General features: G+C 52.9%; 11 protein-coding genes across 11 annotated transcripts; 7 read left to right on the top strand and 4 right to left on the bottom strand.

Moving 5' to 3' along the window:
• Positions 1-91: 91 nt before the first annotated feature.
• Positions 92-1564, bottom strand: J4E79_004056 (uncharacterized protein; the record flags this gene model as incomplete). The annotated part of the gene is made up of 3 exons (XM_049352946.1): positions 92-983; positions 1050-1432; positions 1487-1564. 3 exons carry the CDS (start codon positions 1562-1564, stop codon positions 92-94), a joined length of 1353 nt encoding a protein of 450 aa, XP_049212325.1.
• Positions 1565-2656: 1092 nt separating this feature from the next.
• Positions 2657-3924, top strand: J4E79_004055 (uncharacterized protein; the record flags this gene model as incomplete). The annotated part of the gene is made up of 3 exons (XM_049352945.1): positions 2657-2786; positions 2848-3102; positions 3155-3924. 3 exons carry the CDS (start codon positions 2657-2659, stop codon positions 3922-3924), a joined length of 1155 nt encoding a protein of 384 aa, XP_049212324.1.
• Positions 3925-4435: 511 nt separating this feature from the next.
• On the bottom strand, positions 4436-6007 carry J4E79_004054 (uncharacterized protein; the record flags this gene model as incomplete). Its single annotated transcript, XM_049352944.1, has 3 exons — positions 4436-5407; positions 5464-5910; positions 5969-6007. The coding sequence occupies 3 exons, from the start codon at positions 6005-6007 to the stop codon at positions 4436-4438; spliced, it is 1458 nt and encodes a 485-aa protein (XP_049212323.1).
• Positions 6008-6578: 571 nt separating this feature from the next.
• Positions 6579-8269, top strand: J4E79_004053 (uncharacterized protein; the record flags this gene model as incomplete). The annotated part of the gene is made up of 3 exons (XM_049352943.1): positions 6579-6737; positions 6789-7588; positions 7645-8269. The coding sequence occupies 3 exons, from the start codon at positions 6579-6581 to the stop codon at positions 8267-8269; spliced, it is 1584 nt and encodes a 527-aa protein (XP_049212322.1).
• Positions 8270-9007: 738 nt separating this feature from the next.
• Positions 9008-12222, bottom strand: J4E79_004052 (uncharacterized protein; the record flags this gene model as incomplete). Its single annotated transcript, XM_049352942.1, has 5 exons — positions 9008-9121; positions 9176-9499; positions 9568-9871; positions 9943-10813; positions 11505-12222. 5 exons carry the CDS (start codon positions 12220-12222, stop codon positions 9008-9010), a joined length of 2331 nt encoding a protein of 776 aa, XP_049212321.1.
• Positions 12223-15291: 3069 nt separating this feature from the next.
• J4E79_004051 (uncharacterized protein) lies at positions 15292-15919 on the top strand (the record flags this gene model as incomplete). The annotated part of the gene is made up of 2 exons (XM_049352941.1): positions 15292-15303; positions 15359-15919. The coding sequence occupies 2 exons, from the start codon at positions 15292-15294 to the stop codon at positions 15917-15919; spliced, it is 573 nt and encodes a 190-aa protein (XP_049212320.1).
• Positions 15920-16284: 365 nt separating this feature from the next.
• J4E79_004050 (uncharacterized protein) lies at positions 16285-16778 on the top strand (the record flags this gene model as incomplete). The annotated part of the gene is made up of 2 exons (XM_049352940.1): positions 16285-16443; positions 16503-16778. 2 exons carry the CDS (start codon positions 16285-16287, stop codon positions 16776-16778), a joined length of 435 nt encoding a protein of 144 aa, XP_049212319.1.
• Positions 16779-17237: 459 nt separating this feature from the next.
• On the top strand, positions 17238-18098 carry J4E79_004049 (uncharacterized protein; the record flags this gene model as incomplete). Its single annotated transcript, XM_049352939.1, has 1 exon — positions 17238-18098. The coding sequence occupies one exon, from the start codon at positions 17238-17240 to the stop codon at positions 18096-18098; it is 861 nt and encodes a 286-aa protein (XP_049212318.1).
• Positions 18099-18278: 180 nt separating this feature from the next.
• LYS4 (mitochondrial Homoaconitase) lies at positions 18279-20846 on the bottom strand (the record flags this gene model as incomplete). Its single annotated transcript, XM_049352938.1, has 2 exons — positions 18279-20744; positions 20796-20846. 2 exons carry the CDS (start codon positions 20844-20846, stop codon positions 18279-18281), a joined length of 2517 nt encoding a protein of 838 aa, XP_049212317.1.
• Positions 20847-21283: 437 nt separating this feature from the next.
• On the top strand, positions 21284-22742 carry J4E79_004047 (uncharacterized protein; the record flags this gene model as incomplete). Its single annotated transcript, XM_049352937.1, has 2 exons — positions 21284-22490; positions 22672-22742. 2 exons carry the CDS (start codon positions 21284-21286, stop codon positions 22740-22742), a joined length of 1278 nt encoding a protein of 425 aa, XP_049212316.1.
• Positions 22743-24676: 1934 nt separating this feature from the next.
• J4E79_004046 (uncharacterized protein) lies at positions 24677-26944 on the top strand (the record flags this gene model as incomplete). Its single annotated transcript, XM_049352936.1, has 4 exons — positions 24677-24948; positions 24996-25159; positions 25210-25586; positions 25634-26944. The coding sequence occupies 4 exons, from the start codon at positions 24677-24679 to the stop codon at positions 26942-26944; spliced, it is 2124 nt and encodes a 707-aa protein (XP_049212315.1).
• Between the last annotated feature and the right edge of the window lie 938 nt (positions 26945-27882).

Below are 27882 nucleotides of genomic sequence, written 5' to 3'. Positions count from 1 at the left end.
TCTCGTCTCCACATATACGATCTAGATAAACAGCGCGCCGCCCTGTGGTATTCCAACACACCACCAGCTCTTCAAAATCCGAGTGCAATGCTCACGGTGCGATTGAGGACCTCGATCGCATCTCACTAACACGGACAGTCTCAGCAGCCTCCGGGAAGGCTCTGACCATGCGCTGTAGCACGGTTTCCGTCCAATCGGCCCACCCCTGCTGGCATTCATCGCACAGAACGACTCCGCCAAAGGTATGGGCCTGTGGGGCACCATATGTCTCACGGTAGCTGCACTTGTTGCACAGACCCAGCTCGGCTTTGTCCAGCATAGGCGCGAGACCGTTAAACAACAAGACCTTCTCGTTAGCGAGAACGTGACGGTACTGCTCGACGCTCATCTTCTCTTGCTCCTTCGCCTTTTTCTGCTCGTCAAGCCTATTCCAGAGCTTGACGTTGCTCCGTGTCTGTTGAATGACGCGCTGGTCCTCGGGTCGGCCTAGGGTCAGACCCTCTTCCACAAAGCGGTATCGTCGCATGATCATGTGGATTGGGCCACCGAAATACCGGAGAAAGTTGATGACACACTTCATCTCGGGTTGTCTCGCCCACGCTACATCCAAAGCCCAGAGCGCCTCGCGGCACTTGTGGTATGCCAAGACGCGCTTCTCCTCTGGGACATATGCGAAGGTGCTGTTGATCTCTCCCTCGGAACGATGCTTCCAGTAAGAGATACCGTCGTACATGGTATTACCAATTTCGGCCATAATGTCGAATTGCTCTTCAGTGAACCAGATGTGGTCGAGATCGTTGCAGACTAGCGCTACACCGATGGTGAAGCGGGCGAGCGCATCGGTATCGCGCATGCGGAAGAATTGCCAAGGGCCCTTCGATAGAGCGACACTGTAACGGCGGAACAGCATAGTGTTTGTCTGGTGGCGAGACTTTTGCGACGACATCAAGAGGAAGCAGCGGTACTCGCGGCACATTTCTTCACTGAAGACGGGGTTATGTTAGCAAAGAAAACTTGGTAAGTCCACGGTGCCAGATGGTGAGACATACCCTCCTGCTGTGCCTCCGCACAAGGTGTCCAATACTCCGGTAAGACTGTAACCAACGACATTGTCGTCGTTGGCAACGTCCATGAGATCACCCTTGAATTCCGCAATGATGCCCATCACGATGATGCGCATGAAGGCAACATATCGGGACCAGTTGGTGTATTCAGGAATAACACAGCGAGTGTATTCCCAAGCCGTTGCGTAGATCTCTTCTTTAACTCGGAACGGAAGGTCGATATCTTTCAAGTCATCCGCGATGTCGGGTGGGTAGTACCAGCGCTCATTGACAACATGGGTTTTGTTATGAGTCGCCTGGTCAGAGTGTTGTTTGGGTTTCTGATCATCGATGGGAAGGAGGTCTTGTTTCCCTTGGGAACGAAATCGCTGTGTTCGAGTTAGCACTGTACTTCATGTTTAGTAATGTTGTGGTGAACGTACCTGCAACATCAAGACCCCGGTCCAAACGATTCCAAAGCCAATGACGTTAGCCAGAACTTTGGTTGGGAAGGCAGACATGGTGATATTGAATAGTTTTATCGATGTAAGGATTGAGTGCTGCGAAGGGTTGTAGTGGTGTGAAATTATGATCACTTTGTGGCATACTGCCTTTATACCAGAGTATACCTGGCCAATTTTGGTATCTTCGTGGCATATGTCGTTGTCGATGCACAACTCAATCGCGTACTCATCGTTTCGTCAATCGCCCATCTGCGACTCATGCGCGGGGTCAGATCTGATGGTGAATGACCCGAAACCCAAATCCCACCTTGAATAAGGCCGCGGGATATTATGTCAACCTCTCCCCCGTTATGACGTAGTATCAACCGTTGCATCCGCGCACTCCGGCATCAATCAATTCGGTTCATTGTGATCTACTAAGTTGACGACGTTTTGCTATCAATAGCACAGTTGGTATATGTGCCGTTGACCCTCCTTAGTGTTCTCTGACGCACGTCGATCCACTTCAAAACCACCAAAGAGAATACTGACAAGGAACTCCCAGATTCTTCCACTCAGATTCCTGTCACTTCCATTCTCCTTCGCCAAAGAGCTCTCCACCATAGCATCCTACTCGCGTGATGGCTGTGCTCGAACTCGCCCTCTCGCACAACCCATTTGCGGGGTGGACCATTTTGTTGGTGGTGAGCTACACATGCGCCAACGCATAGGACAAACACTGACTCGTGCCTGAAGATCTTAGTGTCTGTCATAGGGCCAGCTGTTTATCGACAATGGATGCATCCTTTGAGGAAATATCCAGGACCATGGCTCAACAGCGTGTCGAATATCCCGAGCGCATTCGCAGTCTTCCGTGGTGTTCAACACTTGTACAACTACAAGTTGCATGAGAAATACGGACCAATCGTTCGGACCTCCCCGAATGAGTTGAGCTTTGCCGAGCCATATGGAGCTGAGCAGATATACGGTTTTCGCGCAAGTCCATCCAGCAGCGCCTATATATGTAGTGCAGTCTCGGCTAACAGATTGGTTTAGCATGGCAAAGCGTTGGAGAAGTCACCAATTTTCATTGGCATTGCAACACCCGTCGATGGCTGTATCGGGATCGGGCTCTCAAAGGGGGCTGAGCACCAGAGACACCGACGTGGAATGGCAGTTGGCTTCACGAAGCCTGCACTCGTGTCACAGCAGGAGATACTCGAGACTCAGATATCCAAATTGGTGCACGTCATCAAGACACGAGGAAAGAACGGCAAAGCCTTGAACATGGCCGATTGGTGTAAGTTCCTCTCCCATATGACTTGTCATTGGGGACAGTAACATGATCTAACGAAGCATAGTATCCTTTACAACATTCGATATTATCGGCGATATATGCTTCGGCGAGTCGTTCCACTGCTTGGACAGTGGTGTTGCCACTGAATGGGCAGAGGCAACGACGAAAGTTCTTGTTACTTCGAACTTGGACATGGCCGTCCGGAGAGTCGCGGGAGTGGGTACACTGCTCAACCGTATCGCGCTCAAACTTATGCCGAAGGAAGCAATGAAGTGGAGGATGATTTCCTTCGTGAACGCGAAGAAAAGGACTCTCGAGCGTAGGCCGTCGCCATACATCTACAGAGACAAAGTCAGCTAACAGTGAGCCAGGTCTTGCCGACGAAAAGTCTGACCATAAAGACATAGTTTACCACTATCAACGCAACCAGGACGCCCGAAAGTCCCTCTCGCCAACCGAGCTTTACCTCGACATGATGGCCCTCATCGTTGCCGGCTCCGAAACTACTTCCTCCCTTCTCGTCAGTTTCATGTGGGTTCTCAGCACCCATCGCGACATCCATCAGCGCCTCGCTACCCTCATCCGTACCACCTTCGCAGACCCAAGTGACATTACACTACAAAGGTTGGAAGACTTGGTGTATTTTGATGCGTGCATCAAAGAAGCGTTGCGTGTCTTCCCACCAGTCAGCTCAAGTCTTCCACGCGAAACCCCGGCGCAGGGTGCGCAGATCGGTCCGCTTGTAGTCCCGGGAGGTACGGCAGTCTCCACGTCGCCATGGGCGTCAGTACGCTCTGAGCGTAACTTCCATCTGCCCAATGAATTTCACCCCGAGCGATGGCTGCGCAATAACCCCGACGAGGGCTGGGACCCAGCTTTTGAAGACGACAAGCTGTCTGCGTCCGCGCCGTTTGGGGCCGGGCCCAGACTTTGCATAGGCCAGAATCTGGCCTACTTCGAAATTCGATTGACCATCGCACATCTACTTTGGTCTTTTGACTTCGGATTGGAGACCGAGGGAATGGAAGGTGAGAAGAATCGCCTGTGGAGTATGGATCCTCATTTCGGGCTTCTGAGATCGTTTCAGACTTTGAACCGACCCGATTTGTACATTCGGTTCCAGGAACGGGCAGGCATCTAGTGGTACTCTACACGGGTGAGGAATTCAGACGGCATATATCAAAAAGTTCAATCCATGTGTTGTAATGTTTTCATCTCGATAAACCTCGATATGTGAAGGTTGGTGTTTGTAGGAATGTTGCGGATGGCTGGCGATTTGAGAGCTTTGACCACTTCGGCTAGCGAAGGTCCGAGACTTGGCACGCTGCACCTCTTGATGCGAACATTCACGCAGTCAGTACGCCGCCAACGCTTTTCTGTGCACATCTATGCCTTTCAATGCTCTCAGATTGAATCAGCATCTGCGGTGCTCTACAACGATCCCACTTTGGCCATGTGCTTTGCTCCCGTATACGTACGCCACGAGCGCGGAACAAGACCAGAGGGCTTCTCCTGTCAGTTGAGTGCACGATAAAACGGAGCCAGCTTCGCACTTAGCTTCTGGTCTTACTTCACGCAAAGGTCAGGAGCAGTACGCCGAACGAGAAGTTGTAAGGAGTGTGATTGCTAGAGCTATAACGCTACGAACTAATCTATTTGGCGGAAGTTGGGTCCTTCATGCTGATCATGACCGTCTTGGACTGCAGATACTCTTCCAGACCAGCCATCCCGCCCTCGCGCCCGTAGCCACTCTCCTTACACCCGCCCCATGGCAGCTGGCTCAAGGGCAGGACCGGGCTGTTGACTCCCACCATGCCAACATGGAGAGCGCGGGTTACACGCAGAGCACGCGGCATACTTGAGGTGAAGACAGCAGCGGCGAGCCCGTAGGAGGAATCGTTGGCAAGTGCAAGACCCTCCTCCTCTGTGGAAAAGGTCTTCACAGCCAGGACAGGCCCGAAGATCTCCTCGCGGTATGCGCGACTGTTGGTTGGCGGATCGATCAGAACCGTCGGCGGCATGAATAGGGCGGTGGGGTGGTCAGGCACCTCGCCTGCGACTACCTTGACACCCTCGTCACGGGCAGCATCCACGAAGGCCTGCACTCGCTGACGGTGCTGCTTGTCAACCAAGGGGCCAAAGAAGGCTTCCGCCGGCGCGCCGTGGGCTGCAGCCAACTGCTTAAAGGCGGTGCTGATGCCCGCAATGAAGGCATCGGCGATGTCGCGGTGGACAAGCGCTCGCGAGGCTGCGGAGCACACCTGGGCACCATTGAGGGCGAATGTCTGCGAGCAGTGCGAAATGGCGGTTTCGAGGTGGGCATCGTCAAAGACAAGTGCTGCCGACTTGCCTCCCAGCTCAAGTGTGACTTGCTTCAGGTTGCTCTTTGTGGCTGCATGCTGTACTGCGCGGCCGCCGCTGACCGAGCCTGTGTAGGAGATTTTGCGAATGCCCATGTGCGAGGCGAGGAGAGCGCCCGTCGCTGGCCCACCGGATACCAAGTTCACTACACCGGGGGGAAAGCCAGCCTCGCAGAACAGTTGTCCAAGGTACAACGCGCCCAGCGGCGACTTCTCTGACGCCTTGAACACAAATGTGTTACCTGCTGCGATAGCGGGTGCGATCTGTTGCACTCCAGTCAGCAATCGCCAGGAAGAATGAACATGGGCGGCATTCTCACCTTCAACGCCGAAAAGATGGGCGTCGCATTCCACGCTCCGATGCCTGCGCATACTCCAATCGCCTCCTGCAACACCATCTTGAAGAAGCCATCGCCATCTTCGGCGTAAGTAGTGCCACCGATTTTATCTGTCAAACCTGCGTAATAACGGAAAGCGGCCACATGGTTCCCCACCACCCTCGTCGCCAGCATCATGGGCGCTCCCATACACTGCGACTCGAGCTGGGCTATCTGTTGAGTATGCTTCTCGACCAGATCGGCGTACTTGAGCATAAGCGCACTACGCTGTACGCCTGTCATTGCCTGCCATGTTGGGAACGCCGCCTGTGCTGCCGACACAGCCAAGTCGACATCCTTTTCTAGCGCTACTTCGATCTTGTCTGAAACAAGACTTCCATCGTACGGGTTGTGCACCGTGAGCCTCTCGCTAGTATGCGATGCGACGTACTGCATTTGGTTATTAGCTTCCATACCGCGACATATCTTGTACTGTCTCCGTCCTCACCTCGTTGTTGATGAAAAGTTTCTCTTGCATCTCCATCATGTTTCAGCTGGTTATTCTTCTGGAGCAAAATTTGGAGAAATGATAGCAGTTGAGCTGACAGTGGGATATATAAGATAAATGACTTTATCAAGATATGGGGTGCTCTTCAACTTCTACTTCTCCTTCGCTTGCCTACACCGCCCACGACTACGATATCAACTTGCGCTGCAGCAGGCTAGCACGAAACTGGTACAGTTGAGCTGGCGCAAAATCATCGCGTTACGGTGAGAATGTAATCACGCCGTTGTCGGGTGGTTCTCTTCATCCCATCGGGGTTTTGGGTTGCATAATTCCGGGCGATTGCCTCCAGCCTACCACCCGCATCTGGCCCGACCAGCCTCACCAACGTCAGCCGTTCGCCAACGATCGCGCCTTATCTGCCTCGCGATACTTCTGAGCCTAGAACTCTTTTCTGAGCCGGCGCAGGAACGATAACATTGATGTTGGACAAAACAAACTGAAAGCTTGTCCTAGCAAAACAGACGTCATTCGCAGTAAGAATCGCAGGCGTAATCTGTGTACATATCCTACATTTCGTGTCACGGTTTCTACACCATTTGATACCTTCGCCATGTATACAGAACTGATCTCCTCTCGATTTGCCTCGATTCCATTGTCCTTACCAGCGCTCTGTGCGACGCTGGCTGTGGTTTATGTGATCTATCTGGTGTACAAGGTCGAAATCCACCCCCGTCTTTTCAACCCGTTTCGACATCTTCCCACAGCAAAAGTGAGATATTACCATGAAATGCTTGGTGCATAACTGACAGTGTTGCTACAGGGTGGACTACCTTTCTTAGGCCATGGGCTCCTTCAATTCACCAACCCCCGTGGACAAGCCTATTTGGACATGGCAAACTCGGTACCCAACCAGGGTCTGATCCACTTCCGCGGATTTATGAACGTCAACCATGTCCTAGTGGTCAGCAACGAGGCCCTTTCTGAGGTGCTGGTTCGTCGCGCGTACTCATTCTCCAAGCCAGCGGTGTCTCGACGGCTAATGAGCCGAATTCTGGGGCCGTCTCTCCTCATCTTGGAAGGCGATGAGCACAAATATCTTCGTAAACGCATTCAGCCGGCATTCAATCATCGAACAGTTCAAGATCTTTGCCCCGTTTTCTGGTCAAAGGCCATTGATATGGTGGAAACAATGGAACGGTCTACCGCCTCAGCTGACGCAAAGCATACCGTGGTGGATGTTCTGCCGTGGGGTAATAAAGGTACTCTCGATGCTATCGGTCTCGCTGCATTGGGCAAAGACTTCGACACACTACGGCAACCGAATGAGCTCACGGAGTTGTATGAGCTGTTGACTGGCAGCAAAGAGAGCGTTCGTCACTTGTTCATAGCCAACGCTTTTTTGCCGGCCTGGGTGCTACAACTCCTCCCACGGAAATTTAACCGGGACCTTGATGACGCTCGCAATAAGTTGCGACAGCTTTGTTTTGCCTTTGTCGAAGAGAGAAAGAAGGAAGTTGCCGAAGGCACCGGACAAAAAGCCCTCTTACTGCAGCTCATACAAAGTGGAACGCTAACGGACGAGGAACTGGTTGGCCAGCTTCTAACAATCATCGGTGCAGGGTATGTCGCCAACGTTTATTGGTGGACGATAGGAATTGCTGCTAATAGCCACATAGATACGAGCCTACCTCAGCAACTTTTACCTGGGCTCTATGGCTACTTGCCACCAATCCCACCTGGCAAGATCGACTCCGTACCGAAATCCGCGAACATATTCCCTACCGCTTTTTCGACAACGACGCAGAAAGGTTCAGCGACTCTGCTACCCTTGATACCCTCCCCGTCCTCAACGCCGTCGTCAACGAGACACTACGTCTCATGCCCACCTCACCCATTACCTCACGCGTCGCCGTAGAAGACACCACCATCGTTGGTACGCGCATCCCAGCCGGAACGCGTCTGTGGGTTGTTCCCGCGGCTATGAACCGCTTTGCATCGTTCTATGGAGAGACTGCAGATACTTTTGAACCGGGTCGTTGGATTGATGAAGACAGCGGCCGAGCGAACAACCATGGTAATGCACACACCAATTACGCTTTCATGACATTCTTGCATGGACCACGCAAGTGCATTGGAGCGGGCTATGCAAAGGTCGAGTTACGGGCTTTTATCTCCGCCTTTGTGGGTAGCTATGAGTTTGAGATGGCAGATAAAACCTATGTGCCACAACCTGCTGGTATTACAGCTATCAAACCCAAGGATGGTTTGCCGTTGAAATTGAAGCGCACACAAGCGTGGTAGTCATGTTGTATCATACTCAAGGGAGTATGATAAGGAAGAAATTGGATAGTGGAATATATGCAGTAATTAACAACGTTGGACTCCATGCTGCTGTGACGTGCTTCTAAAGTGTCCACCATGCCGCCCAGTTGCTTTTCGATCGTTAAAGTGCGTTCAATTTGCTACGCACAACCGTATAATCACACGAGTATTTCACACGACAGTTCTCTGCTGACCGAGATTACTTGCAGCCTTCGCAACAGCATGCGTCACTGATTAGCAGGCCTACCCGACGTGCGTCTGGCACATGCTTGAGTGCTTCGAGCAGAGAGTAAACGATGATGCATGCACTCCGCCGACATTGTCTTCGCATGCGTAAACGACGAAGCGCATCTCAAGAAAGGCAATAACAGAAAGTGCGCTGTGAACATGTTCATTCGTGACAGAGGACATAAGGAAAACATTAGTCATATCTGCATCGCTGGAGAGAGTGAAGGTGTTATCAAGAAAGGATGACGAATAGCATAAAGATTTCGCACGCGTCGGTATAGTGCAGCAGCAGGAAATTGCGCAAAGACAGGTTTTTAGCGTTGCCCTATAGCCATATTCTCATAGAAGCAAACTCCATTGAGATGAGGCTCGTCGGCTGAACTGCCTCATGCGGTGATGGCCCCGCCAGATCCTCCAATCAGTCCTCCGAGCCGCCTGCCCCCGAGCCTGCCGCGCCTGCCCAGGTGATAAACACGAAACGCGTCCATCTCACTTCTTCTCTGACACTTTCACCATCAACCCCTTGTCAAGGAACACGCCATAGCTAATCGTATCGCACGGCTCAAATGGACGCACAAGCTGCAAGTCGAACACGCGAAGCATCTGCCAGGGTTAGCGACGGTCACACCAACACCATCGCGCACGCTGCGAACATACCTCGAAGACCACCTTCACCATGTCCATCATAGCGATGTTCTTGCCTGCGCATACCCAGCCTCCGTAGCCAAAGGACATGTCGACGTCCTGCTCCATTTTCCTGCGTCTCTCGTCGCCTACCTCCATGAAGCGTTCTGGTCGGAACACGGCCGCGTCGGCGCCGAACAGATCTGTTGACTGCAGCAGGGCTGACATGTTCATGCATACATCGGTCCCTGGGGGAAGCATCTTTCCGTGGAAGATTGGATATTCGCCTGCGGGTACTTGTTTTGGGAAGAGGCCGAGAATGGCCGGGCGCATGCGCAGGCCTTCGTAGATGACCGCCTGGAAGGAAGAGATATATGTCAGCGGGGAAGATCAACACGTTTGGGCGCGATCTCGATGAGACATACCTGCAGATACGGCAACTTCTTTCCCTGCTCCAAGGTAATGGGGAAGGACACCTTCTCCGTCCGTACCGCGTCCCGGATCTCAGCAGAGAGTCGATTATACACGGCGGGCGAGCTTATGGTGTGTATGAGAATGGAGCGCATGGCGTTAGCGGTGCTCTCACTTCCAGCGAGTAGGAGAAAAAGGCCCTCGGATTGGCACTCTTCCTCTGTGAAGCCACGAGCCATCAAACTCGCCAGAAAGTCCTTGTGATTTTTACCACCATCGGGTGCAGCAAAGCGACGGCTGACCTGATCAGCTGCGAAACTGGTCGAAAGTCAGTGAGGTTGCCCAGAACAGAAATCTGTAAGTTGAATCAACTTCAGCCAGGTACTTACCCCATCAGTGCCCCGAAGCCCTTTTTGTCGCTGCTCTTCGGTCCGACCAATCTGAGCACGAAAGGCGAGAATGCAATCTTGCGGATCCAACGTATGTCAGCCACCGTCGACATCCTCGGCCAAAGCTCGTCTACTGTGCCCAAGAATTCGTAGTGGTCTTTTTCGTCCTCGAGGTAGCCAACCGCTTTGCCGAAACCCATCCGTGTGATGACGTCCATGGTGAAGTATTTCGTGATGGCCGCTAGATCCAGCAGAGGCTGGCCCTTTCCTGGCGAAGACACCACATAGCGGTTTCGGACAACGCTGATAAGCGTCTTGACCTGGTCGTCGATCAAACCCTCGAGACCTTGAGTTTCGCGCCCGTTGTATGCGGCCATGGACCTCATTTTCGCTTTCTTATGCTCTGCCGGATCGGTAGTCGTGAACAAGTTACCGTGATACGGGTTGAATCGGCCAGCTTCGTACCAATCGCTGCGAGGGTAATGGTTACGCGCCGCAGAGATGGTGCGCAGGATGTTGGGGTCATCAGTGACGACTTCGTTGGGCCCGACGCGCACAAGCGGACCGCGTTTGGTATGCAAGTCGCGGAGTATCCAGTATTGACGGCCGCTGTATGTGGTGCGTCCTATCCAGAAGTAGGAGAATGCCGCGGTGAAGTGCGCGCTGGGAATGTGCCGGAGGCGCCACCAGGCTCGGATGGAGCTCTGCACTACCCAGAGGGCTGCGAAAGCTAGGGCGATGGCGTATATTGACTGTGTGCTAAGAGAGACGTTGGACAGCTCATATTGAAGCTGCATCTGTTGGATCTGATCAGCGTTCTTCTTTGTCGTGGCAGCAGTGAGAATACTTCGACATACCTTGGGTGGTTGCGCTGGTATGGCCTGGAAGCTCTATAATGGTTCTGTCTGAATATTTTTGCAAGCTGTTCTTTTTCTCAGCGAAAGATACAAAAGATAGCAAGGCACGCAATTCAATGAGGCCCAGTCTACTTCGGGTCAAAGCCATGTGCGTGTGCGGTTTACCCAAGTGATAGACGATGGAGCAATCCAATTACCCCGGAGCGTTTCCCCAAATACTGTTCGGTGTATAGCCAAATCTACGCGCATCAGTCAAACTCCCGGGATTCTACATGAATGCACCTATCTTGAAGAGCAGTGAAATCCCTTCCCCATATGAAACCAAACTTGGAAGAGTCTCGATTTACATCATGCGAAAGCGAACAGTTCCTGAGCCGGCGGCCACGTGCGAGGCGATGAATATCGCCTACATCAGTCTACTGTCTATCACATTTGCGCCTAAGCTGACCTGTCAGCTGGACATTGCATCTATATCACCGAAGCGTTAATGTCAGGCAAATGTACCGAGTACCACATGCTCGGAGGCCAATCAGAGTCCGTGATGCAAATATAATAAAAGCTTTGATGTTAAGGTATTTGGAAGTATCTGCTCTAAATATCACGAGGTGCTACCAGCGCTACCATTGAACTCCTGTTATCTACCTCCTCCTGCACTTGGTGCTGACATTCCTTGAATCGCGAGCTTTTCTCATTTTTGAAATGCACCTCTCATCTCCAACATTCCAAACATCTGTTGCGCTGCCGCTCCAGTCTCGGCTGCCGCGGATCGCAATCCCTCCAAAAGCGTGCTCTTCGTCTCCATGTTGAACATTGACAACTCTCGTGCTGTCTGCACCACTCGTCTGAGGCGGAGTTTGACCAATGCCTCAGAACACGATTGAGACATGTCTTTGCTCAGCGTCAAGCCGCTGATTGTCAGGTACGTCATTTGGCCGTTGGGCGTGCTGACTGTTGCCTCGCGCATATAGGCTTCTAGATGCTCAATCACCCAGCTCATGGCAGTGCAAAGCATCATGCTCATGTATGGTGAGCCGAGAGAGCAGTTCGCGCATGCGGTGATTGTTTCTTTGGTCTGGCTGAGCTGTTGTTCCACAGCGAAAACAACGTCTAGTGGAACTGCTGTCGCACGCCGCAGACTGACAGAATAGATGAGCTGGCTGATTTGAGTGGAGCATTTGCAATCCACATCCTTGGACAGGTCGAAGATGAAATTTGAAGCAGCTGGAGAGGAGGAATTGGAATCTCTGCTGAAGTCTGCTGGGGGTAGAAGAGAAGTTTGGTTGTCCTGGAAAAAGTTTTGCTGGCTCGTATGGCTCAGTGGTGGTGATGGCTCCTGTCCTGGTCCCCCGATATCGTTACTGAGTTCGAAGTCCATGCCACTGAGCATGGTCTGACCTGACGACATGTCCCACATCTGCGGCATGGCGCCTGGGTGATGGCTATTCGTTGCATTGATGTCGATTCCACTCTCACCCCACTCCCATAGCGAAAGACTGTCCATAGGTGCAAAGTCAACTCCGTCGCCACTGTGTGATAGTTCCATGGGTATGTTGGTGAACGACTCCATCAAATCCATCCCTGGAGACTTCATAATAAGCAAACGCCCGTCCCCTCCATCGCTTGCTTCTCTCGAGATCTGCTGGGGGGTGTTCCGTGTCGAATCGTGACGCTTCTTTTTCGAAAAGAGCGAGTCCATGGAAGATGAAGAGGGTGTCAGCGGTGCTGTTCCACGCCTTGTCCGTAACCCGTTGGCACTGGCATCCTGACCATACGACCCGGCGTCATCTGAGACTATAGATGTTTGACGCCGCCTTCCCGGGCGGCGTGCGACGCTGTAATTGCAGTCTTGTTGGCAGCCACGGTCTACGCAACGTTGGCAGACTGGCTTTTCGCGACTGCATTTGAGCTTCGATAGAGTGCAGATATCGCAAGAGTTGCGCAGCCGGCGGGTTCCCGGACGCGCTGGGTCCATGATAGTAGCTTCGCGAAGAGAATAGAGATACGTCGGTTATGTAGAAGCTGAAAGTTGACCTTGAATAGATGAACGTGAAAAACTTGGAACGAGAGTGTGGTGATGTTGACAGTGCGATAATCACGAGCTTATGTGATGCTATCTGATACACATGTAGACATTCACTTACTTGATAAATTGGCAGGGGACTACTATTAACCGGTATCGTAATTGTACACTCCTGGGGATCCATGGTCGACCAGAAGTATGAACAAACTTCGTACCATCGTAGGAGAACCGACAACCCAGAAATTGAGTTTTCGCATTCGGTGCGCATGCTATGACTGTGGGTGCCTTAGAACGGCGGAGGAGCTGTCTTCAAACGTTTACAGCGGCATTTCTGCTCGGCCACCAAGCATCTTCTGGTAATAACTGTGATGCAATGTTGACGTCCCGTCTCCGCGATAGCACGCCGTGCAAGTAAAAGCCAGCGCGTGTTAGGTCTCTGCTACCCTGTCTGGACAAGCAGCGCCGTTGGAGCAGACCTGTCTTGAGGCCTGACGGGGGCCAGAGTTTGGTGTCCTCATCTGTTATGCAGATCAAGGGCACAGACATAGACTGTGCGCGTTGAAGTGGCTGACACAGTGACACTTCAGCCTCGCTTCTGGGAGTTTCCGTCGATCATCGCACGCCGACGGACAGTCGACTAAGGGGGAGTTGGGCTAGTGTACCTACGGCGTACCATAAGTTTGTGATTGCGTGTGCGTACTTCGTACCCATCGCCGAGACAACCCTTGTGGCTTGATAGAGAAGACTTCGATGACGTCGAAGAGCCCCAGCCATAAGCTGAGGCGCCACTCCGCAATGCTTGTATGAACGTTGGAGTAAGTTGACCAGGATACTCATGGCGGCGGAAGGTCGGCACACGCTGTTGCTTCGCTAGTGTCAGCCAACCGGTCCTGCATACGGTATTATGTGAGGGTCAAGTCGGTCCGGTGCCGACAAGCCTCACACTTCTAAGGTTGCCAACGCGCAATCTGGTTTACGCCGACCTTTCCTTCACGCAAGGTCCGGCATGAGACGCCAGCCCTCTAACACGTAATTCGACCGTTGAAAGTCGCAAGTTCAATCGTCGCGGGTAGTGGTTGTGAAACGGGAGTCGGGGGCAGCCTCGGGATCGAACTTACGAACGGGTAAGGCTGGCACTCCCTTGTAATGAACAACAAACTTCGTTCAGCGCATATATCTTGGTCCTACCAACAGTACGGACGGGGATTTGATCACAGCTTCCTTGCCCATCTCAATTACGAAGTCGCGCATGGATCTTGTCAGCGTCTGCTCTCGATGGCGGGTAGATGCCGAAACACTGGCGTATTTTTAGGTACTCATTGTCTCTGTGCCTGGAAGCGTTGGAAGTATCCGGTCGCGATCGAGGCTGTGGTCAAAGTGGGTGAATGAATAAAGGGTCAAAGTGAATGAACCTTACCTAGGTGGGTATGGACTGGAGAAATCGTTGCGCCCCTTTTCGTTGGGCTGGGCGACAGCCGCAGCAGTTTACAGTACTGAACCCCCTAAGGCCTCAATGTGGCGCGTTCGTTGCGCGCGGGGAACTCCGTGTCTTGGGTTGTGGGTCCGACCGAGATCGGCGCTGGAACTTAGTGTGCATGACGTCGTGGTTCAGTAGGCTGGCACCCGGTCGCCAAACACAAACTTGCTCTTGCGAAAGGATTCTGTTATCTTGATCCCGTATGAAATAGAGATTCTGAATAGATAGACCCACGGAGAACTACGAGGTCTTTTCGCTAGCTATATGGATCTTATCATTCCTTTATTCTACTTGTCATCAAAGCTATCGCAATCATATCATATACCAAAGCACCGTCTCAGTGACCAGCCCGAACCAGGACCAGACCGCAGTCTGAGTCAAAGGCGCACTCTATTCATCTTACTATACTTGTGTAGAGAAGATTTCGCAAAAGAACTTTCGTTGCTCTGCGTCACGTGTCCATTGTAAGTCTTGTCTTCAGTGTGTCTCAACCGCTCTGCATGGTATACGACGTATTCGGCAAGAATTGAGTCCGGGTGATCTGCTTGGGGATGCCTGGGCCTATCTCCCGCAGGACCCGCACGCACAACTACTGCATCGTTTTCGATAGCCGGAGTATTGGCTTCAACACCCCCCATTACTACATGCGGTATGCTGTGCGTGATTGGTCCTCTGATCGCTCCTACGTGAGAACCACAGACAACTGGGCCGAGCTGAGCTCGGGATAGAGTGACTGTTTCATAAATGAACCCCCCGTTCTCTGTTACTGCAGGGCTGTTTTTACGCATGAAACCAAACAGTAGTCATTACTTCTTGTTTGCGCGCTCGTCGTGTGATGATCCGATTGGAGGAGCATCGGAGCATTGGCACGGAGAGAAAGGAGAGAAAGATACACATTATAACAGCATCACGTTTGGTGAATGTCTCCATATGTACCATCTTGCAAGTCAATCGTCCTCTTCCTAAACGACCTTATATTTGTTGTAATTGTTAATATGGACATCAGGGTACGGCGTTCAATAACCAAGTGTAATACTTCAATTTTGCTGACTTCATATACAGGGCCCTCTGTCGAGCGACCAGACTAGGCAGTGCATGTGTTGGAGATCATCGACAAACACTGAATGCTTCCCCAAGAACCCAATCGGCATCGAACTACAAGATCCCGCTGCAGAGTACAATACACTAGAGAAGGTTTTGGAGCTCGATCAGAAGCTATCAAACCTGTATAGTGCAATGATGGAGTGCAGCACATGTTCTTCAGACCCAATGCGCGCTATGGCTCTTTTGCATGAGCTGGACGTTCTTTGCACACTTTACGTCGCGGCACAAGCAAAATACGCGACAACCGACAACCAAATCAAGAAAGGCAACAGTGAAAGTCGCGTCGAGTTAGGCGACAGCAAGTTTCAAGTGGGCCGGTTCGTGTTGGACAGTGAGGAATCCAAGGTGGTGGGCCGCATAGTCGTAAAGCAGGGGTTGGATCATCTCCAGAAGAAGCTGCTGATAGTGCAAGCGGAGCAAAAGCGAGCTAACTCTGGCTCAACGAACGACGAGATCGGGGAGAAGGTGCGGGCGATACTATCAAAAGTCTGGGAGGCCTCCGCGTATGGATGTCTGTAGCCGACAATAGAGGCAATTCCCATCATCAGCGTCATGCGCTTCATGAATCTAGATCTCTGTGAATATTTTGTAACGATCCGTCGATCCGAAGGCAAGCCACACCACGTGGGAATCAGCATGGAGCATGGAAGAGGACGCCAGGGCTGGCAGGCGTTGAAAACGTGGTAGCCTACAACGGTGACTGACATCGCATCATTGGATCATACCGAGAATGCGAAACGGCTTCTCGGGCCTTAGCATCGGGTCGATGCGGGACATTCTACGAGCCGGCCTACGCCTCAAGTGATCGGTGATGCAGGTACACTTAAGTCCCCCTCTCCCACATGGCTTCAAGGGTACCTAGATAAATCTACAACACAATCAACATGCCGTCGACCGTTCCTCTCTACGAACTGTGCGTACCCCCGCTGCGGAAAGCAATGCAGAACCATTTGGTGGTTTTGAAGAAGGGTGAACAGTGGTGCGATGAGAACGGATATCCGCACTCGAAAGTCCTCAGTGCTAGGCTTGCTCCAGATATGCATGTACGTATCTTGTTAATGATCCTTGGAGGAGAGCAATAGCTAATGACTCGCATTTGTAGCCCCTCGCCCTTCAAATCTTCTTCCAAGTCACTACCGCCACGAAAGCTCTTGAACGTCTTGGTGGTATGGAAGTACCCACGTTCGGGTTCGACGCGGCCTCTTTCCAAGATCTATACAAACAGATTGAGCAGGCTTTGGAATGCTTCGAGAAGGCGCAACCCGAGGCGTTCGCTGGGAAAGAAGACATGCCCGTCACGATCGACGTGCCTAACATGTGGCATTTCGATTTGAACGGCTTGACCTATTTGCAGGAGTTCGTTCTACCGAACTTGTAAGTTGTCTTGAGTCTCTTGAGTACATGCCTTCGTTGCTAACAGATTTGATAGCTTCTTCCACAACGTGACGGCCTATGGGATCATTCGAAATGTTGGGGTACCGATAGGGAAACTACATTATCTTTCGGGTGAAGACCGACTCATCGGAGCGTGATAGCACTGCAGGCCTGATCAATGGGGACACTGAAAACCCCGGAGCCTACATTAACACTAGATCTTTCGAGTCGATGATGTTCTTCCAGTGTAGTCTGCAGGTTATCTTGGTTTTGAACTTGTATCTGGTGATGCATTAAGGCTGCACATAGACGGAGAGAATATAAGCCACATACAAACATGTCACGTATCCTATATATAGAAGGCGCAATAGGCACCAACAATGGAAAGTAAGGCGCGCAATTACCCCGCTAGTCCTATCTCGATTACCTCTCACCCCGCAACACCACCACCCCCAAACCCAAGATGTTCGACAAACTCCGCGGAAAGTCCCCATCCGGGCATTCCAAAGGCGACTCTACAGATTCCACCAAAGATACTCCATCATTCGCACCCCCACCACCCGCCTACACAGCACCTTCCTCATCCTCAGCAGAACCCCCATCTACTCATCCTGTACAAACACGCTTTGCATCACTATCGCTCCACAAAGAAGATCGCCTGCGCTTCCTGCGCTTCCCCGAGCCCATCATCTCCAAGTGTCGCGCAGCGGTTCTGTCAACCTGGCCGCTAGGTATCAATAAAGAGCAACCCTACGCAAACAGCCACGAGTTCAAACTAAACGGCTACCCATGGCGCGGCTACGGCAAAGAAGGCGTTGAGGCACGGCGTCTGATGAACGGCGTACTAGCAACACTGCATGCATCAGGCTGGCTCTTGACACTCAACACCGATATTAGTAAGAGTGCAATGGACAAAGATACTTTACTCTTCCGGTACCAAAACCCAATCCCTGTGCATCACGAATGGTGCGTTGTAGCCTTCAGTCGCCAGGACCGCCTTCGCTTCATCGACGCCCCAGCTTCGTTGTACGAGTCCTTCCCGGCTCGTGTGGGTGCGAATTGGATCTCAGAGTCTGGGTTGAAAGGGCAAGGGGTTTGGGAGTACAAACTCAGGGGCTATCCGTGGCAGGCTAGTGGGGAGGAGACGATGCGGGTGAGAGAGTTGTTGATTGTGTTGGTCGAGTTGTTGGAGGAGGAGGGGTGGAGTGTGTATGCTAGTATTGATCAGAAGAGTAGTGGCGGACAGGGCGTTAGTGAGACAGATACTTGGCATTGTTGTAGGGTGAAGGGGTGGGAGAAGGGTATGCCGGTTTACATGAGATGAGGAGGATGGATGTGCCGTCAAGATCTTCCAGGTCGATGTGCGAGATTGGTACTGGTAGCATGTACTTTTGAAGTCTGTATTGCTTGATGTAATGGACCTAAATACTCAAACGCCGTCTATGCAAGTTTTCAATTGGGTATACATGAATGTTACAAGCTAATCACTGGGCCCCCATCATACTCATGAGAGAGGGCTACCAATCTCCTTCTTCACCCAGTTTTCTAATCCACCGAGAGCGATGATCTCTTGCACGTTGGGAGGTAGCTCACCGACCTTGACGTTCCACTTGGCGCCATTTGGTCCTTCTTGTACAGAGACGGTACTCCTGCGGACATCCCATTCCAGGGTCCAGCCAGTGCGGCGGGTTAGTTGCTTGGCTTGACTCGGCTGAGCAGCAGCGGCGGGAGGTGGCGAATCGAGCGACTCGCTGTTATTGGAAGGCTCCTTAATAGCCTGTTGTGAGGATGTCGCATCCTTGGAAGAGAAGACTTCGCGGAGACGGTTGGCTAGCTTGGGTACCTCAACACCCATCAAAGCGTTGTTGATGCTGTTTCGGCTGAAGATGTTACCAAAGCTACCAGAGACGACCAGCGGGATGCCCTTGGCCAGGATAGCAGTTGCGGCCTGTTCACGGCTGCTACCGCAACCGAAGTTGAAACCGGATACGAGGACGTCGCCGGCCTTGGCAATTTGCCCAAAGTTGGGGTCGTAGTTCTCCATGCACACTTCCGCCATCTTCTCGCGGGTGACATCGTCTTGGTATGTGTATTTACCGGGGTAGATACCGTCGGTATTGATGTTGTCTGCATCGCAGAAGACAATCTCGCCGCTAATCTTCTCAGGGAAGCCGGGGAGGATCTCGGTCAGCGTCTCAGCTTCCGAGCCTGGTGCCGCAGGTGGGTTGACGGATTGTGTCTCGGGTTCAGCGTTGCCGAACGTATCGATGGCAGCCTCAGCATCCTTGATGGCCTTCTCGAGCATGTCCTCGATTGTCATCATGCGTTCTTCTTCAGGAACACCATCGCCTTCTCCACGACGAACACCTTGGTAGCCTTCAGGAGCCTCGTACCATCCCGGGCCAGAAATTATGCCCGATAGGGCACTTGCTGCAACTACTTCAGGGCTAGCAAGGTAAGCCTTGGCGTCAGGCGACCCCATACGGCCCTTGAAGTTGCGATTACTGGCGCTGATACCAACCTCACCAGGTTCGAGAAGACCCGTACCAAGTCCAATACAGGGACCGCAACCGGAAGGTAACGGTTGCGCGCCAGCTTCCAGAAGCGCCTGCCAATCACCGGCCTCTTCTGCCGCCTTTTGTTCAGGAATTGAGGCGGCGGCAATGTAGAAGTTGACATTGTCAGGGATCTTGGGAATCTTGCCGCCATTCAGAACGGCAGCATCCTTGAAGACGTTGGCAGCGGCAGCAATGTCGGAAGCGCGGGAGTTCGTGCAGGATACGAGGTAAGCCTTATTGATGGGGATATTTTGGCTCTGGAGCTCGAGCAGTGGGGTAGCCACCTTGACGGAGTTGGGCCCGGAGACGTATGGTGACAGAGTTGACAGGTCCAGGAAGAGCTCCTTGGCGTATACCGCTCCCTTGTCGGCAGCCAAAGCAGGCTTGAAGATATGGCCCATCTTCTCACCAACGATACCAGTAGCGGTGAAGAGTTTATCAATACGTTCGTGAACAAACTGTTGTTGATGGTGGTCCTTGGCCTGTCCTTCTCCCATAGCTGCCAGAGTGGCCCTTGCGCGAAGCCAGCCGTGTAGGGTAGAGTCGATAGGGAACAGACCTGTAAGCGCACCCCATTCGGTGGTCATGTTCGCGATAGTGAGGCGATCGTCGATGGGAATGCTGCCCAGGGTCTCGTCAGTCCCGGTGAACTCGATGGCGTGATTGAGCACTTCGTCCTTGTTGAAGAGACCAGCCAGAGCAACGATGACATCTTTTCCAGTCACACCCTGGGGCATTTTGCCATTCAGAGTGACTTTCGCTACGGGCGGAATCTGCCACCAGGTCTTGCCCGTGGCCCAGATACTCGCAGCATCTGTGCGCACGACAGGTGTACCCAAGCATCCAATACCGCCGTACATGTTGGAGTGGCTGTCAGAAGCTACCGCGAGTGTTCCCGGCCAGGCGTAGCCCTCCTCTACCATGATCTGGTGACCAATGCCTCTGCCAGCGGGGTAGAAGACGACGTCCTGCTTCTGGGCGAATTCCTCGATCTGAGTGTATTTTTTCAAGTTCTTTTCCGTCTTGTTCTGTACATCGTGGTCGAGCGTCATGACGATTTGGTTGGGGTCGTTGATCTTGGTGGCTCCGATGCCCATGAACTTGAGCGCCACAGGCCACGAGTTGTCGTGTGTCATGCATTTGTGCGGTTGCAACGTCACGTAGTCGCCCGACCTGAGGACTTTGCCCTGCGCAACTCCGACGGCGTGTCGCTGCACAATCTTCTCGGTGAGGGTCTGGGGTGTCTTGGGCGTCTCGTTGAGTGAAGAGAGGAAGCTTGCCGCCGGGCTCTCTTTCATCGAGGGAAAGACGTCATGTGCATCGCGACGGACGGCGGTCGTGGCAAAGGATCGGGGTGCGAAACACGGTCGAGGCGAAAGCGAGGCGGCTCTGAGAGCAAGACTTGCCCGGGGCTACATTCGATATTAGAGGGTACATAGCCGGCGATGACGATTCCGACATACTGCTAGTTGCCTGCGACCCAGGAGCCGAGCTGCCCGTAACGACATGGCCATTGCTGTGGTGATGCTTGAACTGGCAGCAATGTGGTGTTTGCAGCAGTGATGCGCATCCCCAGACCAAAATTCGCGACCCACCCGCGCACCGAAACCGGCCGTCAGCGGACTTGCGGCGCCTGCCATTGGGCACACCCAGACACCTGCAATGACTTCGCATAATGCTAACAACTCCCACGCGGGGACATGTAGGATCCGGGGCAGACCATATTTGAGTACTCTGCATGAGGGAGCCACCATGTCCACGCCTGCGTGTTGCATGCCAGCCCGAGATCGGAAGCAATGTTTGGCAAGAGGCTGGTATTGGAGTCATCCGTATGACGCGACGTGAGAAGACTTGCACCAGACAAACCGCCCCTCTTTGATCAATTTCTCCCAAGTATCACCGACTGACCTCTTCACACACACCACTACTAACCCTCAAGCCCATCGTCACCATGGTCAACCGTTCCGACGTCAACTACTTCGGCGCAGGCCCCGCACCCCTGCCCACCGAGGTCCTCGAGAAGGCCTCGCAGGTGCTTCTGAACTACAAAGACAAGGGCATTGGCCTCTGCGAAATTTCCCATCGCTCGCCAGAAGCCAACGAGATTCTTGCCGACACCAAGAAGGCGCTGAGCGACTTGCTCGAGATCCCGGACGACTACGAGATCCTCTTCCTCCAGAGCGGCGGCAGCGGCGAGTTTAGTGCGACCGTATACAACCTCGTCTCGATATGGGTCGAGAAGAAGCGCGCCAAGATTGCGGAAGAGGTGGGCGACAACAAGGATGAGATTATGAAGAGGCTGCGCAAGGTCGTGGATGAGGAGCTCAAACTCGACTACCTCGTCACCGGCTCTTGGTCGCTCAAGGCATCGCAAGAGGCAGCGCGTCTTGTAGGAGCCAAGCACGTCAACGTGGCCACCGACTCGCGCAAGATCAACGACGGCAAATTTGGCAAGATCGCTTCGGAAGACCAGTGGAGCCTGACCCCGCGCTCCAAGGGCGGGCCAGCCTTCGTGTACTTTTGCGACAACGAGACCGTCGACGGAGTCGAGTTCCCGTCTTTCCCTCAGAGCCTTGAGGGCGACGATGCGCCCCTGGTCTGCGCCGACATGTCGTCAAACTTCATCTCCCGGAAGGTCGACGTGCGCAAGTACGCCATCATCTTCGGTGGCGCCCAAAAGAACATTGGCAACACGGGTATCGCTATCGTCATCATGCGGAAGTCGCTCCTTCCGCCACACTCGACACCCGCCTCGCCCGACCTGATGAGAGAGCTCAACCTATCAGTTGGCCCCATTGTGCTCGACTACCCCACCATCGCGAAAAACAACTCGCTTTACAACACACTGCCCATCTTCGATGTCTGGGTGGCTGGCCAGGTCATGTCCGGACTCGTCAGCTCCTACGGTGCCAAGCGCATTGGTGGTCAAGAGGATGTCTCTAACGAGAAGGCGCGGCTTATCTACGATATGCTCGAGAAGTACTCCAGTGTCTACCAGGTAGTGCCAGACAAGTCTGTACGCAGTAGAATGAACATATGCTTCCGCGTCAACGGTGGAGATGCGGACAAAGAGAAGGCCTTCCTTGCAGGCGCAGAGAAGAAGGGCCTGCTAGGTCTGAAAGGACACCGCAGCGTAGGCGGCATCCGTGCCAGTAATTGTAAGTGGCCCTATAACTCCCGTCTTATTGATCCCGCTGTCAGACATGGTTCAGGTCGTGCCTTCACAAGGCATGCTTGGGTACGCGGCTTCTGGCCGACCTGGCCGAGTGTACTCGATCTAGGATACGGCCTGGGGAAAATCCCCATGAGTGACTCAGGCTAACTTCTTTCGTGCTCCAGACAATGCCGTCTCGCTAGATGGCACCAAGCTACTCGTCTCGTACCTTGAAGAGTTTGCAAAGTCGGCTTGAGTCAGGCCTTGCGCAGCACTGTGTATCAGTCCCATTCAAGGGAAAAGTTGAACACCGTGGAGCCTTCATCAACGCTACATTTTCTTGTTTGCTTATTCCTGGCTTATTGTAGGTTGCAGGCTGCAGGCCTGTTCAATGCCCTCCAAAAGATAATACTTTCCTGTCACGACCGTGTCATTCAACAAGAGACCTGTGAACAGCAAAAATCAAATACCAGTCTACATCTTCTACTCTTTTCAGGTCTGATCCTTATTACAAGACCCAATTAGACTGCTTGTATCCATCCGGCCCATGATTTGCATTATCGGAGAATACTATGAAGCACACCCTTGTGCCTCGTGCTGTGGCTGTGGCAACGTAGAGGCTGTGCCCTCGTGTTCTGGAAAGTTCCCATTTCTAGTACGACTACCACGATGCATTGACGAACTTCGTGCACTGCCTGTTGTAGTAAGATTTGCAAAGCCTTCTCTGTTCTATCTTGGTCTTGGTGGCTTGCCAGTTCAAACTTCAGACTACGGCGGTTGTGACAAGACGTCTGAAGTGTTTGGGTGTAGACGTGACAGTCCTGTTGTGTAGGCGCCTTGATTAGACCTGTCGGCGGCTACCAGGGAGTGTGCCGTTGTGAATACTGATCACCGTATGGTGTCGCGCTCTCGGCGCTGGACTTACGTCTCGAGTATGTTGCTTTTCTGCAGCACAACTCTCTACCACTCGGCGGTACCAATGGTTTGAAAGTCAGTTCTGTGGAGGCCCAGGTGCGCTGAGCTGCGATAACACACGATCTTCCATCTGGGCTTCTCAATCGGTTCCTTCCGTCTTGCATGCTGATGGGTCTTGCATCCTTCAATCTCACGCCCGCGAACCGTTCCTATACGCCGCGTGCGTAAACCGACCTGCGCACTAGGCCCAATGCAGCAATGCCTCGTGGCTTTACACATCACCCTCCGTTTTCTATAATATATTGCTTATACCTTCCAGCTAACCATCTTTGCTACGGACGTGTCGTGGGCTTGCGAGGCTTCCCCGGCGAACGTTGACCCGGCAGGGGTTCTGGAGTTCGCTGTGTCTCGGACAGGGTCGAAGCGAGGATCTGCGGCACAGTCTAAACCCAGCAAGCATCAGAACTCTAGTCCGACCACATCCACCTCACCACCACCGACGATGCGCCACTGTCTACATCAGCGCTTCCGCGCTGGAAATAGCTATCCAGGAACCCAAGTATAGTGCTCAGCGTCAGATGAAATTGCGCGCTTCAGCAGGCCGAACGACCTGACGAAGATGGGTCTGCGGTCTTGAGAACGAAGGCACGTTCACCGGCGGACCATGTGGAGACGGCCGCTACGGCAACGTCAAGCAATGACGTCGCGCTGAACCTGTCCAACCCGGTCCATATCACAGCAGCTACGAGAGCGACAAGAGGCTTTCCAAGGCAGGTGGCTGCTGTTCGGCGCAACGGTGCCTACGCGGGTTTCGCTGCTTCCGCTGGCCGGGCTACCTGGCAGAATGCGGGTGGCTCGCATGAGGTTGAAACCCACTCCCACCCATTGCGGGAAGATGCGACCTGTAATATGAACTGGCTGGATCTTTGCTAATGCGGGTCTTTTCAGCCAATGACCGGATAGACGCCTGAGGACCGCTGTTCCGAAACCGTGCGCAGCAGCTACCGCCCAGTGGTTTTGTCATATACCGTTTGGAGTCTCATACCCGTCTCTTGTCTCTTACGTCTAATGCTCACGCTCTTTCCCCTTCTTTCGTTGCTCTGCTGGCAGGCTTAGCCATTTCCTTCTTTGACGCTGAGCTGGTTACTCTTTCGTTTACGACGTCAGTCACACGGTCTCCATGAATACCTAGTCGTTTTCCTTTCTTCAGCCGCTGCTGGTTACCAGCGAGACAATTCTATTCCTTCTACACCCGTTGTAACTAGAGCCGGCGAGATGGAATCATGGGCCGACCATTTCCCTCAGCTCGAGGTCCGATCGCACTTCAACTTAACTCTCAACACGTCAGCTGTTCGCCAAGTTCCCTGGACGCAATCAAACACGACGAGGACTCTCATCGCGAGTCTACAGCTTCAACAGGTACAAACGCTTCGGACGACACATCTTACCCTTGGAGCTTTCAGCCTTGCCTTGACCTTGTTGACGGTTCATCGGATCGTGTCGGATGCGCGACGGGCTGCAGCTCTTCAGGTTCTCCCAAGAAAGAAGTCAGTACAGCATGATCGGAGTTTGCGACACTGCTAACGAGAACTAGGAGATTCAATGCTCTTCACAATGTCCACCCTGCCGAAACCTTTCCCCTTGCGTTGGCCTGCGGTGCAGTTCTACAACAAATCATCTTTGTATCGGTGCAGGGCACTACACTTCATAGCGTGTTCTCCAGAAGTTGCCGCGGACTTGCGATGGTCACATTTCCTGGTACGCTCGCATACACTGCATTTGCGAACATTTAGACTAACAAACAGCAGCTATCTTTCTGATCGGATTCATTACCTTGGTCTTCGGTATCGAGGTAGCAGTCAGGGCCTACAAACAAGACCGATTCGCCCCACGCGGCAAGTGGAACACGATAATCTGTATCGCCGTTGTATCGTTCATGCTGCTTCTCTCCTGGATGCCGACTGTTGCCTGGCCGTCTCCGAACACTTGCTTTGGCGGGCTTATCTGGTTCCCCATGCGGTACGATCTTCTGATGCTGATCTTCCTTTCAATTCTTGTTTTTCTGCTGCTCATGGTAGCCGCTATGATCAGTATTCAGCTGATGAGAACGCCGGACCTGGACCATAATGAGCGAATCTCAGCTTCACGTATGACTTACTTCTTGATCGTTACCGCACTAATTTACGTGAGTATCTGCACTACCTTTCTAGCATCCCTAGCTAACAGTCATAGACTCTCGTCATCCCTGTGGAAGTACAGTCTCTTCGCCGAGAATTCATGGAAGCATTAGCCGCTTCTCGAGTCGCTGAAATCTCGCTGTTCTCGTCGGGAATGGTAATCACGTTCTTCCACCTCTTCCTCCGCACGAACGCGACACGAATGGTCATTCGTCCCATCGAAGAACTCAAGGCGCCCGCGAAACAACAACGACCAAAGATCCGTTTCTTCGGCCCTAGCGATTTGGAGATGCAGATCAGTGGCCCGATGGCATTGCAGACAACTCAACGTTTACACAGTCAACAGGGTCTGATCGATGTTGGGCCAGAAAAGAACCGTGGTGACTTTGATCCCCAGTACTTTGAACGACCAGAGCGGGCTTTGACACCGGCATCGACCAAACCTGGAAGCCCTATCGATCCCACAAAGTGGCCTCTTCCACCTGCTCTCGACAACGAAACAACGAAACACGAGCACACGCGAAGCCAAAGCTATTCCTTGTTTCCCACACGCGCTGAAGAGGTACCTCGTCTTCCACCAACCGTTTACGACCCCAAGGCTACGTCAGACGGTTCCTCTGTTTCCAAGCTTGCCCTGCGACGATTTACTCGACGCGGCTCGGTCACGAATGTCGGCGACGCTTGGGATTTTCTGAGCAAGCCCAAACTACCGTTTGCAGAACGGCACCAACGCATGCAAAGTACCGATAGCAGTGCAACCGTCCAAATTGGTCTCCGCTTCTCAGTTGCGCCTGCCACGCTTGCAGCAGCCAAGTGCACACGGGTTGAACGAGAGACCCCTCCGTTGAAGCGAGGTGCTACCGACAGCAGTGAAGCTTCGTTGGCTCTTCCGATCCAGAAGCCTTCTACGACCAGCACATCGCCATCGCAGGAGATGCTTAGCTCTAGCGTGTTCTCCCCTCCTCCCCCGCGTGGTGAGTCGCCAACACGCCCCAGAGCGAACAGCCCAGCGCGGACTCCACCTTTCCCCATCACACCGGCAGGTCAATCTAGCGCTTACCTCCAGGCCCAACGCGAGAAGGTGCTACCCTCCCCACCCCCGAAGTCGCCAGCCTCCCCTCAATCCTCTGCTACTCCGGCAAAGCCTGCTGTCCCCGAACCTGCCTGCATCAGCGGACTGCGCATGAATCCCGTGACACCCGTTACAGCAGTTGGTTCACCTACAACATCATCGCAGCCAGGCACACCTGCGTCAGTCAACAACCTCACGCGAACGAACAGTGGCCATGCCGCTCCGTCACCCACAGCCCGTATTCCACTTGGCGCGGGCACGATGCAACGGACGCCACGCAACGGCTGGATCTAAGCGGAGCCTGAGGCTACACGAAACGCGCGAGGGTACCTTTCCCAACCCTATTTCCTTTCTTACTGCTAGACCGGAATCGGCAACGAGCCGCCTGTACGATTAACTGGGAAGACGCGAGTTTCTAAATTTCTTGTTTCCTTTGCTCTCGCGACTCTGGGTGGTTCGCGTCTGGGCAACATACCCACACAGGCGTTACGGTTTCGGTTTCATGTTTTGCACAACACCTCCTGCGACACAGCGTCTCGGCACATTGGTCAGGGTTCTAGCCCCAACCCCAGCTTGCCCTTTGTCGCATGAAGGTTCATGGGAACTTCAGACCCTTTCCGGTCAGGTCAGGCAAGGTCTTGACTCTCGGCCTTCCATCCGTCACGTCGCTTACGATACGAACATTCATTTACGAACCACCGGTGCTGCGCACCCTGCTACGGAAATGAGCACGGCACGTCCGCTCTTTATACCCCACACCATCACCTTTTCCATCTCTTCCTCTTCCTCTTCGTCTCTCTTCCCCCCCTTGTCTTCCCGCTGTTATCTTTCTTCACGTCTCGCTTAGCACCCCCATTGCCTCTTCCATGAGCTCTTGTTAATAACCCGAGGAGATAGAAGGTGTTGAGCCTTTGAGTAGTATAGCCCGATTCTCTGTTAGTCTCTTTGATCAGATTGAAAGGAGCAGAAATATAAACAAATAAAAACCTTCTCCATATTGCCTTGCTATCATACATCATAGTGACTTGTGCTTCGTTGCAGAACTCACTTTCACCCGAGTTGTCGGCCCCGACTTGTCACGTGAATGATACGTCCGATGTATCCCGCCAGTATCTTCGTGAGTCTACGGTAAGCATCTCTGGGGTAACCTGTTCACGGCCACTCTTTCCGACCACGTGCCAGTCACACCATTATGCCTTCCGCTCGAAACAGGAGGCGAATGGAAAACGATA

Source organism: Alternaria viburni, assembly GCF_023758015.1.
Source record: "Alternaria viburni strain BMP 2772 chromosome Unknown scaffold_7, whole genome shotgun sequence".
Taxonomy (NCBI): domain Eukaryota; kingdom Fungi; phylum Ascomycota; class Dothideomycetes; order Pleosporales; family Pleosporaceae; genus Alternaria; species Alternaria viburni.
This window is presented reverse-complemented; position numbering and strand designations above follow the sequence as displayed.